The sequence below is a fragment of the Rutidosis leptorrhynchoides genome, chromosome 3 (genome assembly GCF_046630445.1).
Source record: "Rutidosis leptorrhynchoides isolate AG116_Rl617_1_P2 chromosome 3, CSIRO_AGI_Rlap_v1, whole genome shotgun sequence".
NCBI classification, from domain to species: Eukaryota; Viridiplantae; Streptophyta; class Magnoliopsida; order Asterales; family Asteraceae; genus Rutidosis; species Rutidosis leptorrhynchoides.
In genome coordinates this window covers 251,337,501-251,351,333 of record NC_092335.1, presented here as the reverse complement: position 1 = coordinate 251,351,333, position 13,833 = coordinate 251,337,501, and the positions used below count along the sequence as shown (strand labels likewise).

General features: G+C 31.5%; 1 protein-coding gene across 1 annotated transcript; it reads left to right on the top strand.

Annotated features, from left to right (window-relative positions):
- Positions 1 to 255: 255 nt before the first annotated feature.
- On the top strand, positions 256 to 1,590 carry LOC139900952 (uncharacterized). Its single transcript, XM_071883697.1, has 3 exons — positions 256 to 672; positions 762 to 887; positions 1,036 to 1,590. Exons 1-3 carry the CDS (start codon positions 256 to 258, stop codon positions 1,588 to 1,590), a joined length of 1,098 nt encoding a protein of 365 aa, XP_071739798.1.
- The last annotated feature ends 12,243 nt before the right edge of the window (positions 1,591 to 13,833 follow it).

Sequence of the window (13,833 nt, the reverse complement as noted above, 5' to 3'; positions counted from 1 at the left end):
ATCAAATTCCCATGGCGTTAGAAGACGAGGAAAAGACAGCATTTCATACAGACCATGGCATATACTATTACACCAAAATGCCATTCAGACTCAAAAATGCCGGCGCTACTTATCAGCGCATGATGGATACTACTTTCGCAAAGCAGATTGGTCGTAACTAGGAGGCATACGTCGATGACCTAGTCATCAAGTAACAGTGAAGAACACCTTCCGGCAGACATTCTTGAAACTTTTGATACTCTGCGCAGTGTCAACATGAAGCTTAAGCCATCAAAATGCAGTTTTGGGAAAGAAGAAGGGTCATTCTTGGGGCATGTGATTACCACCAGAGGAATCAAAGATAACCCGAAAAAGATTGAAGCCATTGAGTGCATGCCATCCCTGAAAACTAAAAAACAGGTTCAAAGCCTCAGTGAAAAACTTGCCACGCTGACTAGATTCTTATCAAGAGCCGCTGAAAGATCTCTCCCTTTCTTCAGTACGCTCAAGAACTGCGAGAAGAAGTCTGACTTTAAATGGACGGACGAAGCCGAGAAGGCCTTCCAAGAAATGAAAGCGCTGCTTAAAAACCTCCCCACCTTGACTGCTCCAATCACTGGGGAAGCCTTCATTCTATATTTGGCGATCGTGCAGGAAGCAGTCAGCTCGGTCTTAATTGCTGAAAGAGAGGGGGTGCAGATGCCTATATATTTCGTTAGCATAGCGTTGACCGGGAGCGATCTCAACTATCGTCTAATTGAAAAGCTTGTATACGCGCTCAGAATTACTGCACGACAGCTGCGGTGATACTTCCAAGCTCACCCCATCGTGGTATTGACGGATCGGCCTATTCGACAAATCCTGTGTCAATCAGAAACGTCAGGGCGATTAATGAAATGGGCAATCGAGTTGGGAGAACACGAAATCAACTTCTACTCCAGAAGCACAATCAAAGGACATATACTAGCAGATTACCTACCAGAAACCATGTCCGACATGCCAATTGCGCCTGAACTAGAAAATGTTGAAACGCAGACACTCGAACTCTGGGAGTAGTATATAGATGGCACAAGTGGCCCACAGGGAGCAGGCGCAGGATTGTTGCTCACGGGTCCCGACAAGGAGGAACACACTTACACGCTAAGGTTTAACTTTAAAGCTACGAAAAATGAAGCAGAGTATGAAGCCCTATTAGCAGGATTAATATTGGCTAAGGAGATCGAAGTCAAGAGACTCCAGATATATGTCGATTCACAATTATTTGCCAAACAGATCAACGACACCTTTGATGTGCATGATGAAGGGATGCAGGCATATCTGGCTTTGGCACGTTCATTTATCAGTGAGTTTGATGAGTTTCATATAAGCAAGATACCCCGAAGCCAAAATAAGCAGGCGGATGTGCTATGTAAACTGGCCGCACTGGCATTCTATCATCTTGAGAAGAAAATTCTGGTTGAGCAAATCTTCAAGAAGTCCATTGAACCCGATCAACTAGCTGCCGTTGTGGAACATGATGAGCATTGTTGGATGACCGATATAATTGAATTTCTGAAAATAGGTACGCTACCCAAAGATGATAAGGAAGCCAAAAAGATAAGAGTCAAATAGTCAAAGTGCCAATATATGAGTTGCGCGATGACGTTCTCTACAGAAAATCATATCTTGGACCAAGCTTCCGCTTTGTTGGCCCCAAAGAAGCTGAAAGGATCATAGACGAAGTCTACTCAGGAGCTTGCACTTTGCACTCTGGTTTTCGAACAGTGATGGAGAAGATTAAAAGGTTAGGTTATTAGTGGCCTGACATGTACAACGATGCGGCAGAAAGAATACGGGTATGTCAAGAATGTCAATTGTATGCTCCCATCAATAAAGATCTGCGCCACCCAGTGATCCCCATAACATTGAGACGACCCGTCCTAATCCATACGGACGGATACAATAACATATGATTACATTGCGAGGTATTTGACCTCTATATGATACATTTTACAAACATTGCATTCATTTTAAAAGACAAACTTTCATTACATCGAAAGTTGAGAGGAATGCATACCATTTCATAATATCTAACTATAAATGATCTAATCTTTATTGAACTCAACGACTTGAATGCAATGTCTTTTGAAATATTCCATGATTGACCCCAAGTAATATCTTTAAAATGAGCAAATGCACAGCGGAAGATTTCTTTCAATCCTGAGAATAAACATGCTTTAAAGTGTCAACCAAAATGTTGGTGAGTTCATTAGTTTATCATCAATATTCATTTCCATAATTTTAATAGACCACATGATTTCATATTTCCATTTCTTAAAAACATCAATCTCATATCAGGCATTTCGCACGGCATAGAGATAAAAATCATTCATATGGTGAACACCTGGTAACCGACCTTAACAAGATACATATAGAATATCCCCATCATTTCGGGACTCCCTTCGGACATGATAAATTAGAATTACTAAAGCATTCGATACTTTGGATGGAGCTTGTTGGGCCTAATAGATCTATCTTTAGGATTCGCGTCAATTAGGGTGTCTGTTCCCTAATTCTTAGATTACCAGACTAAAAAGGGGCATATTCGATTCGATAATCCAACCATAGAATGTAGTTTTGATTACTTGTGTCTATTTCGTAAATCATTTATAAAAGCAGCGCATGTATTCTCAGTCCAAAAAATATATATTGCAAAAGCATTTAAAAAGGGAGCAAATGAAACTCACAATATTGTATTTTGTAGTAAAAATACATATGACGACATTGAACAATGCAAGGTTGGCCTTAGATTCACGAACCAATATCAGTTATATATATTAAAACACATAATGAACATATAATGGTTTCCATATATATATATATATATATATATATATATATATATATATATATATATATATATATATATATATATATATATATATGTTATTTTTATTTTAAAATAGTAAATTTGATATACTTATGAAATATGTAATAATTATATTTTTATATAAATATACTAATTATTAAATTTAATAATGATATATAATAATAATTTTTGGTAATTGCATTAGTCAGTTTATTTGTAGTAATAATATTAATAATAATATTATTAATACTTATTTTAGTAATCATAATGATAATAATATAATAATAATAATAATAATAATGATAATAATAATAATAATAATAATAATAATAATAATAATAATAATAATAATAATCAGAATTATAACCTCTTGTATTATTTTATGTGATCATCATCATCATCGTTATCCTTAAATCATATACATATGATCATATCCATCTCGAATCATGTTATCGCCAACATCTTCTTCACATCATCATAATACCATGATCACGGGATCATCCTCTTCCCGAATTCTAATCATCATACATAAATTATAATCATCCTTTCTAATCATCGAATTATTATCAATATCCTTTACGCATCATCACCTAACCATTTTTATTCGGGCACTCTTCATCCTCGTAACACACCCGTCATCATCATATCCATATATATAACGGATTTCCATTTTTTTTCTTTATCTTTCTGACCCGATTCGAAACTAAAACATAGCGACCCAAATAATAAACGAATACATGACCCAACAAGTGAGAAGTGGGCTTTGGCAGAAAAGTAAACAAAAATATGTTGTAGCAGCCAAACAGAAAAAAAGAAACGTGGCCCAAGAACATAAACATAACAGCCCAATTACTAATAGTCCGTATAGAATATTAAGTTGACCCACCAAGCCCATTTAATTTTTTGAAATAAGCTGGATTGATGGATTGTTTGGGTATCGGTGGTGTGGGTTGAACCAGGAACAGAAAACGTGCAGTAGTATAACGATAGGTCTCGATTTCTTTTTGCTCGACTGGAAACAGAAACTATAAACAAGCAGTAGGTATTAATCGATGGGTTGTTGGAGATGTGTTTGTCAAACAGTAGCAATAAAGATGATTCAGTTTAGAGGCTAGTGATTTAGCAGGAAACGAAATTATCAAAAAAAATATATAGCAGCAAGAACACTCGACAACCAACTCACATCTTGATTTTCAACTTCGAATGATTTTTGGATTATGCTTTCTACATGAATTATGTAGTAAATCATTCCTCAAATCTTCTGAGATCCTTAATTAGAGCAGAAACATCATCTAATCCTTCAATGCGATTGTAGAACACTCGTTTAACTTTTTGGTTTAAAACTTTGACCTTGAAATTCGAAATCCAAAGAAGAAATTGGAACAAGAAATTTTGCAGATAGTTTAACTACATGTATCCTAACACATCTGCATTTATAGATTTTGATATTTGATTTGTGGCTGAGCTATTGATTAAAACAGATAGCGAAAAGGAAAAACCGAACCTGTTTCCTTAGTTTTTGTTTGATTTTCAAATAGCAACAGAGAAGAATGATCGTGCAGATGATGATAGAGTATTCGTAGGATTGAAGTATCACATAAAGATTGATTAATTGTTGTTTTGTATCCATCAGGTGTCGACATATGTTCACGAGTAAAACAGAAAGCAGGGAAAAAAAATAGAACTGATAGTGATAAGGTTACGCGTAAAATCTGCTTTTATATATTAAATTTAATATTAATTATTAATAAATAAATATCTTAATAATAATAATACTATTAATATTAACAATAATAATAAAAATACTGATATAATAATAAAAATAATAATACTAATAATAATAATAATTATTAGGGATAATGATAATTAGTTGTATTGTAATAGCAATAATAATTTTAATAATAAATTTAGTAATAATGATATTAATAATAATATTAATAATAAAATTAGTAATTATATTATTGATAATAATAATTAGTAATAATAATGATATTAATAATATTAATATTAATATAACAATTTAATATTAATACATAATTATTTACATGTACATATATATTGTTCGTGAATCGTCGGATAAGGTCCAATGGATAGTTAAGTGCATGAAATTATATAACACTTCGATTTACTTAACTTGTCGATGTTCATCTTCTAGTTTTCTACATTTCACAATGAAACTTAAATAGTTAACTTATTAAAGTCACGTGTAAATTGTTTGTAAAGCATGTATTGAAAATCAACATAAATCTCCATTAACTTTTGTCTAGTTATCGTTAATTGACACTTTGTTCTCACATGTAGATCACTTTACCATTTATTCTGAATATTGTTAAAAAGAATAGATTTTTCTCAAATCAATGTGGACCACACAATATAGACTCATAACAATCAAAAAAGTATCTGTTAATTCAATCGTTTGATATTATCGTTTAACTCCGTAAATAAGTATATCAAATAGATATTGAAACCAATATGTTTAATATACGGAATCATATACTCAATACTTTGTTAACATTTTCAATTAATATATATATATATATATATATATATATATATATATATATATATATATATATATATATATATATATATACATATCTATTTACATATAATTGTTCGTGAATCATTGAGAATAGTCGAAGGGTTAATTGAATACATGAACACAGTTCAAAATTTTTGAGACTTAACATAACAGACTTTGATTATCGTGCCAGAAACATATAAAGATTAAGTTTAAATTTGGTCGGAAATTTTTGAGTTGTCACAGTACCTACCCGTTAAAGAAATTTCGTCCCGAAATTTGATTGGGATCGTCGTGGCTGACAATAAGTATGTTTTCATGACTCATATGAGTTGAAAATTAGAGTTTTATCGTCATTGAGTGATATAGATAAAACAACTCGATTATGTGAAGTGTACGAGTGAAGCTATCGCAAAAGAGTGAAATGAGTAAATGTAGGTTCGTCTTAACCGATGACGTAGTTACGTTTGATTTCCGCAATTTAAGGAATTTAGAGGAAATCTTTGTAATAAGATTTGTTTCTTCGATAATTAAGGAAATTAGGATCCTCTTTGATTAAATGCGATAATCTGTCTTGATTGCTCTGTCGGATTTTTCGCTATAAATCTGCTCCCTTCATTTCCCTATTTCCGCAGCTCACACCTTCTATTCTTTCTCCCTCAACTCATACTTTAAAGCATTCGTCAATATGCTCCATCTAGTTCTACTTCTTGATATACTCCTAACTTTCATGTCTGTCATTCTTCTTTTTCATCTGCCGCCAGAAGAATCTATTTACTTCTACTATACTCTTGGTTTTATAGTGTTTTTAGTTCTCCCGTATCTTTGTGTTGCTATATGCATCGATATATACGGTTTGTAATTTCTGGATTGTTGTTGGGTTTTATATCTTCCCTTATATTTCGATGTCTCTGCTTCTGTCTTTCTATAATCATTGACATTCACAGTTAATACTCTCTTCAATTTACTGTGATTTATACTCCCATTGATATTTTGAAGCTTCATGCTTTTGTTTTCTCTTCCCGACTTTAAGTCAAGCGAATAATGGTCCAGAATTCGTAGGTATAAATTTCGGAATGAACATAATTAATGTTCTAAGAAGGAAATTGTAATGATACGATATTGATTTGTCAAATTATCATAATATCCGGAAAAATAGAACTATCAAGAAGATATGTTCTTAATGTGTTTGGAGATGAGGTAGAATGTAGGAGTCATGTAACATGGCACATGATGACGATATGGTCTGTGAATCATCACGTTCCATTTAGAAACTCAGCATGACTTATTGTAATATAATCATGTTGATCAAGTGTCATTATATTATACTAACTCATTCTTCAGTTCCCAACAGTACTTCAAAAACATTCATACTTCAAACTCGAAGGTTTCATAATTTAGAAACTAAACAGTTTCCTTTATGATGTAATACGGATAACGCGAAGAGATAAATGATTTCAGATAAGAATAGTTATGAAAATATCTTCAGAAGTATCGAGGATATTTATAATGAAAGATACGATGATATCTTAGAATTTTTAATATTAGAGGATGATGAAGAATATTATCTGTAAGGGTTTAGAGTCAGGAGCAAGGTATTCGTTAATGACTTCAGTAGATACTGAATCATTTGGATTCTTTAAAGGTAGGTTTAGTCTTTATGATTTTTCCACAGCCTCCTTCATAATTTGCTCAATCCGTTTTCCAGTTCCAAACCTTCTCTTTTTCTGAGCTTTGCCAACACCTTATTCTTTATCATCAAACTCTCGAATGTTAAGGTCGTTTACAGTTTTTGCTGCTTCATCAGCATTTTTTCCAAAATTCGGAGAACTAGTTCGCAGTTTAGGGTGTTTTTCAGAAAATTCACATTCGAAGTATGTAAGTCTAGGAGATGGATGTTATATGTATATATATAACTGTTGATGTAGACATGCTGCGAGATTTCAAAATACTGATTGCTGATTTTTGATAATTGGTATGACAATTCTCGTTACAAGGTGCGGATGAGTATATGATAGGGTTTCAATGAATATAATGATTTTTCTAGAAAATCAAAGATTAATGAAGTTGTTGGTAAGTGTACTGCTAATATGGTGGAATATAAATAGTTCCCCGGTGACGATGATGAAAGGGCAACGTATATATCGAGGTTATAATAAGACTGTTTTGACTGAAAAGTCGAAGTTGACTTGCTGGAGCTGTGATAAAACTGGCTACTTTGGAAAGGAATCGCAAAGTTATTTTTGCTAATAAATGCCAAAGGATTTGACACAGCTACGTGTTAAACTATGACTTTGGTTTCGAGAGTTTTTAAGGGGCATGACTGTGGGTAACATATGGTTGGATCATCATCTCGATTGTTCATTATTTGAAGTGTCTTCAGGAATTTCGAGGGGTTGGAACACAGATTGTAATTGTTAATATACATATGATGTTCTAGGATTTTGAATGATACAAATACTTTTCTGGGTTCTATGATGTTCTAGCACAGCTTTGAAGTCCAAGTATAGCTTTGAAAGATGTAGGAATCTAAGAGTGACGATACCGGTTATATCTCGACTTGGATTCTGATATGTTAAAATCAGAATATGTAATTGAATTTGAATGAGTATGGTTGTTTTGATTTCTATGAAAGAATGTATATCGTTGTGAAAGTAGTGAGTCTAGTTGATGATTTGTTGAATCAGAATTAAAGAATGTAACATATTAATTGTGAATTTATATAACTCTCGGGTATTACCTACCCGTTAAAAGTTTCACAAATAATCTTTTGTACGAGAGAATTTTATTACAATTTTTATGAAAATATTAATATGTATATTTTCTTCAAATGTAATACAGATTTAGTGAGTTAATATCATATTATGCTCATTTGATTTTCAGTTGGAACTAGAAATGAATAATCTCTAAAACTTTAGAAATTTCGTAATCTTTGTGGATTATCACTTCAACGTAAATGAAATTATGAATCAATACTTCATTATTCATTTTTATTGATATTTACTCGGTGAACGATGTTGGTGTTCACGGAATTCTTGTGAACTTCGCAAGGAACGAATAATGTTGTCTAGAAAGTTTTGAATACATTGAAGATGAAAGTGTAAAATCAAACATGTAATTGATTAATACACTTGATTTATTATGAATTGGAATTCATTGAGTTTGGGACATAGATTATAGTTAACAATGGTTAAGTCGTTAACGAAGGATGTACATCATTGCATATTAGTAATATGAATTAACCGAGTAGCATCTACCCTTATTTAATTCACATATAATAGCTTAGTACGGAAGATATATTATGATTTCAAGATTTATATATATTAGATATACATATAAGTTCTTTAGTGGAAATGGGTTAATACTTCATAACTTGTTATTTCAACATACCCATTGATGATTGTAATGTCGATATCGCCGCAGATTATGAAGCTGTGTAACCTGTGGTTCTACAAATGTTGTTGGTGTTGATGATGCTGACAACATTAACAGTGTTGGTGATGCTAACGATACTGTTGATGCTACTGGTAAAACAAGTCTAGCTTGTAAATCGTGCACCTTTTCGGTCAGGGTTTCATTTCCTCATTTCTATTCACTCACTCATCTGGTTTATTATTAGAACTAGAATAAATAATCTCTAAAACTTTTAGAAACTACATATTCTCTGCAAAATATTTCTTCGATGAAGTTATGAATCAATACTTCATCGTTTGTTGATGTTGGTAGTCCTTGGTATCTACAGGGCGTGTGACGTCGGTGCTCGTGGGACAGATTGTGATGTTGGGGCTTGCGATGTGGATGTTGTTAGAGGTACTGTTGATGCCGGTGGTGGTGCTGGTGCTTGTAACCTTTGCACCATATTCTCTAAAGCCACTACCCGAGCGCGAAGCTCGTTGACTTCTTCTATTACACCGAGATGGTTGTCGGTTCAGATGAGTGGGTGAATAAGATCTAGGATTTGGGATAAAATATAATCGTGACGAGATACTCTGGAGATGAGAGAGAAAATGGTGTCTCGAACAGGTTCGCCGGTAAGTGCTTCAGGTTCATCACCAAGAGAGCAATGTGGTAGATGGAAGGGATCACCTTCTTCTTGTCTTCAGTGATTAAGTATGCTACGAGCCCATCCCCAATTCATCCAGAACAGATGATGGCTTATTGGTTGATCCATTCCGGTCACACTGCTTTCGGAGCTCGAGTGAAACTCCATATCGGAATCCAAGGGACTTGAACTAGTGGCGAGTTCCATTTCGTACGATTGAATAAAGGATTTTTCGATACAAAATGATTTCTGGCTATCGGATGGTATTCTAATTACATAGAATATCCATATATATATAGAACAAAAGATTTCACAGATTACGGAGGGATTTACGGAATATGCCAGGCAAAGTTTATAGTAACTGATACGCTAAGATATGAATTAGCAGATACGTTAAGATACAAATTTTGTCTATACACTATTCATGCAATCAATGCAGTAAGATGTGTCTAGACTAAGAATGATAAGTAGGTAATTTCCGACAGAAAATGATAAGCAAAACTTTTGACATGCAGCTAAGGTCGAAGTCCAGACTCACTAATGCATCCTAACGACTATCAGTTAGACACACTAATGCAGACCTGGTTCGCTAAGACCACAGCTCTGATACCACATGAGACGACCCATCCTAATCCATAAGGACGAATACAATAACATATGATTACATTGCGAGGTATTTGACCTCTATATGATACATTTTACAAACATTGCATTCATTTTAAAAGATAAACATTCATTACATCGAAAGTTGATAGGCATGCATACCATTTCATAATATCCAACTATAAATGATCTAATCTTTATTGAACTCACGACTTGAATGCAACGTCTTTTGAAATATGCCATGATTGACCCCAAGTAATATCTTTAAAATGTGCAAATGTACAGCGGAAGATTTCTTTCAATCCTGAGAATAAACATGCTTTAAAGTGTCAACCAAAAGGTTGGTGAGTTCATTAGTTTATCATCAATATTCATTTCCATAATTTAAATAGACCACAAGATTTCGTATTTCCATTTCTTAAAAACATCAATCTCATATCAGGCATTTCGCACGGCATAGAGATAAAAATCATTCATATGGTGAACACCTGGTAACTGACCTTAACAAGATACATATAGAATATCCCCATCATTCCGGGACTCCCTTCGGACATGATAAATTCGAATTACTAAAGCATCCGGTACTTTGGATGGGGCTTGTTGGGCCCAATAGATCTATCTTTAGGATTCGCGTCAATTAGGGTGTTTGTTCCCTAATTCTTAGATTACCAGACTAAAAAGGGGCATATTCAATTCGATAATCCAACCATAGAATGTAATTTCGATTACTTGTGTCTATTTCGTAAATCATTTATAAAAGCAGCGCATGTATTCTCAGTCCCAAAAATATATATTGCAAAAGCATTTAAAAAGGGAGCAAATGAAACTCACAATATTGTATTTTGTAGTAAAAATACATATGACGACATTGAACAATGCAAGGTTGGCTTTGAATTCACGAACCTATATCAGTTATATATATTAAAACACATAATGAACATATAATGGTTTTCATCTCAGTTTATATATATATATATATATTTATTTATGTTATTTTTATTTTAAAATAGTAAATTAGATATACTTATGAAATATGTAATAATTATATTTTTATATAAATATCTTTTATTTGTTAAAATAATATTTATGATAATATTACAACGACATTGAACAATGCAAGGTTGGCCTTGAATTCACGAACCTATATCAGTTATATATATTAAAACACATAATGAACATATAATGGTTTTCATCTCAGTTTATATATATATATATATATATATATATATATATGTTATTTTTATTTTAAAATAGTAAATTAGATATACTTATGAAATATGTAATAATTATATTTTTATATAAATATCTTTTATTTGTTAAAATAATATTTATGATAATACTAAAATAATGATAATAATACTAATATTTAAATTTAATAATGATATATAATAATAATTTTCGGTAATAGCATTAGTCATTTTATTTGTAGTAATAATATTAATAATAATATTATTAATACTTATTTAAGTAATCATAATGATAATAATAATAATAATAATAATAATAATAATATAATAATAATAATAATAATAATAATAATAATAATAATAATAATAATAATAATAATAATAATAATAATAATAATAATAATAATAATAATAATAATAATAATCAGAATTATACCCTCTTGAATTATTTTATGTGATCATCATCATCATTATCCTTAAATCATATACATATGATCATATCCATCTCGAATCATGTTATTACCAACATCTTCTTCACATCATCATAATACCATGATCACGGGATCATCCTCTTCCCGAATTCTAATCATCATATAAAAATTATAATCATCCTTTCTAATCATCGAATTATTATCAATATCCCTTACGCATCATCACCTAACCATTTTTATTCGGGCACTCTTCATCCTCATAACACACCCGTCATCATCATATCTATATATATAACAGATTTCCATTTTTTTATCTTTATCTTTCGGACCCGATTCTAAACTAAAACATAGCGACCCAAATAATAAATGAATACACGGCCCAATAAGTGAGAAGTGGGCTTCGGTAGAAAAGTAAATAGAAATCTGTTGTAGCAGCCCAACAGAAAAAAAAAAGAAAAAGAAATGTGGCCCAAGAGCATAAACATAACAGCCCAATTACTAATAGTCCGTATAGAATATTAAGTTAACCCACCAAGCCCATATAATTGTTTGAAATAAGTTGGATCCATGGATTGTTTAGGTATCAGTGGTGAGGGTTGAACTAGGAATAGAAAACATGCAGTAGTATAACGATAGGTCTCAATTTCTTTTTGCTCAACTTGAAACGGAAACTATAAACAAGCAGTAGGTATTAATCGACGGGTTGTTGGAGATGTGTTTGTCGAACAGTAGCAATAAAGATGATTCGGTTTAGAGGCTAGTGATTTAGCAGGAAACGAAATTATCAAAAAAATATATATATAGCAGTAAGAACACTCGACAACCAACTCACATCTTGATTTTCAACTTCGAACGATTTTTGGATTATGATTTCTACATGAATTATGTAGTAAATCATTCCTTAAATCTTCTGAGATCATTAGTTGGAGCAGAAACATCATCTAATCCTTCAATGCGATTGTAGAACACTCGTTTGACTTTTTGGTTTAAAACTTTGACCTTGAAATTCGAAATCAAAAGAAGAAATTGGGACAAGAAATTTTGCAGATAGTTTAACTACATGTATCCTAACACATCTGCATTTATAGATTTTGATATTTGATTTATGGCTGAGCTATTGATTAAAACAGATAGCTAAAAGGAAAAACCGAACCTGTTTCCTTAGTTTTTGTTTTGATTTTCGAATAGCAACAGAGAAGAACGATCGTGCAGATGATGATAGAGTATTCGTAGGATTGAAGTATCACATAAAGATTGATTAATTGTTGTTTTGTATCCATCAGGTGTCGACATATGTTCACGAGTAAAACAGAAGGCAGGGGAAAAATAGAACTGATAATGATAAGGTTACGCGTAAAATCTGCTTTTATATATTATATTTAATATTAATTATTAATAAATAAATATCTTAATAATAATAGTACTATTAATATTAACAATAATAATAAAAATACTGATATAATAATAATAATAATACTAATAATAATAATAATAATTATAATAATAATAATAATAATAATTATTAGGGATAATGATAATTAGTTGTATTGTAATAGGAATAATAATTTTAATAATAAATTTAGTAATAATGATATTACTAATAATATTAATAATAAGATTAGTAATTATATTATTGATAATAATAATTAGTAATAATAATGATATTAATAATAATAATATTAATATAACAATTTAATATTAATACATAATTATTTACATGTACATATCTATTGTTCGTGAATTGTCAGGTAAGGTCCAATGGATAGTTAAGTGCATGAAATTATATAACACTTCGATTTACTTAACTTGTCGATGTTCATCTTCTAGTTTTCTACATTTCACAATGAAACTTAAATAGTTACCTTATTAAAGTCACGTGTAAATTTTTTGTAAAGCATGTATTGAAAATCAACAGAAATCTCCATTAACTTTTGTCTAGTTATCGTTAATTGACACTTTGTTCTCACATGTAGATCACTTTACCATTTATTCCGAATATTGTTAAAAAGAATAGATTTTTCTCAAATCAATGTGGACCTCACAATATAGACTCATAACAATCACAAAAGTATCTGTTAATTCAATCGTTTGATATTATCGTTTAACTCCGTAAATAAGTAAATCAAATAGATATTGAAACCAATATGTTTAATGTACGGTATCATATACTCAATACTTTGTTAACGTTTTCAATTAATATATATATATATATATATATATAT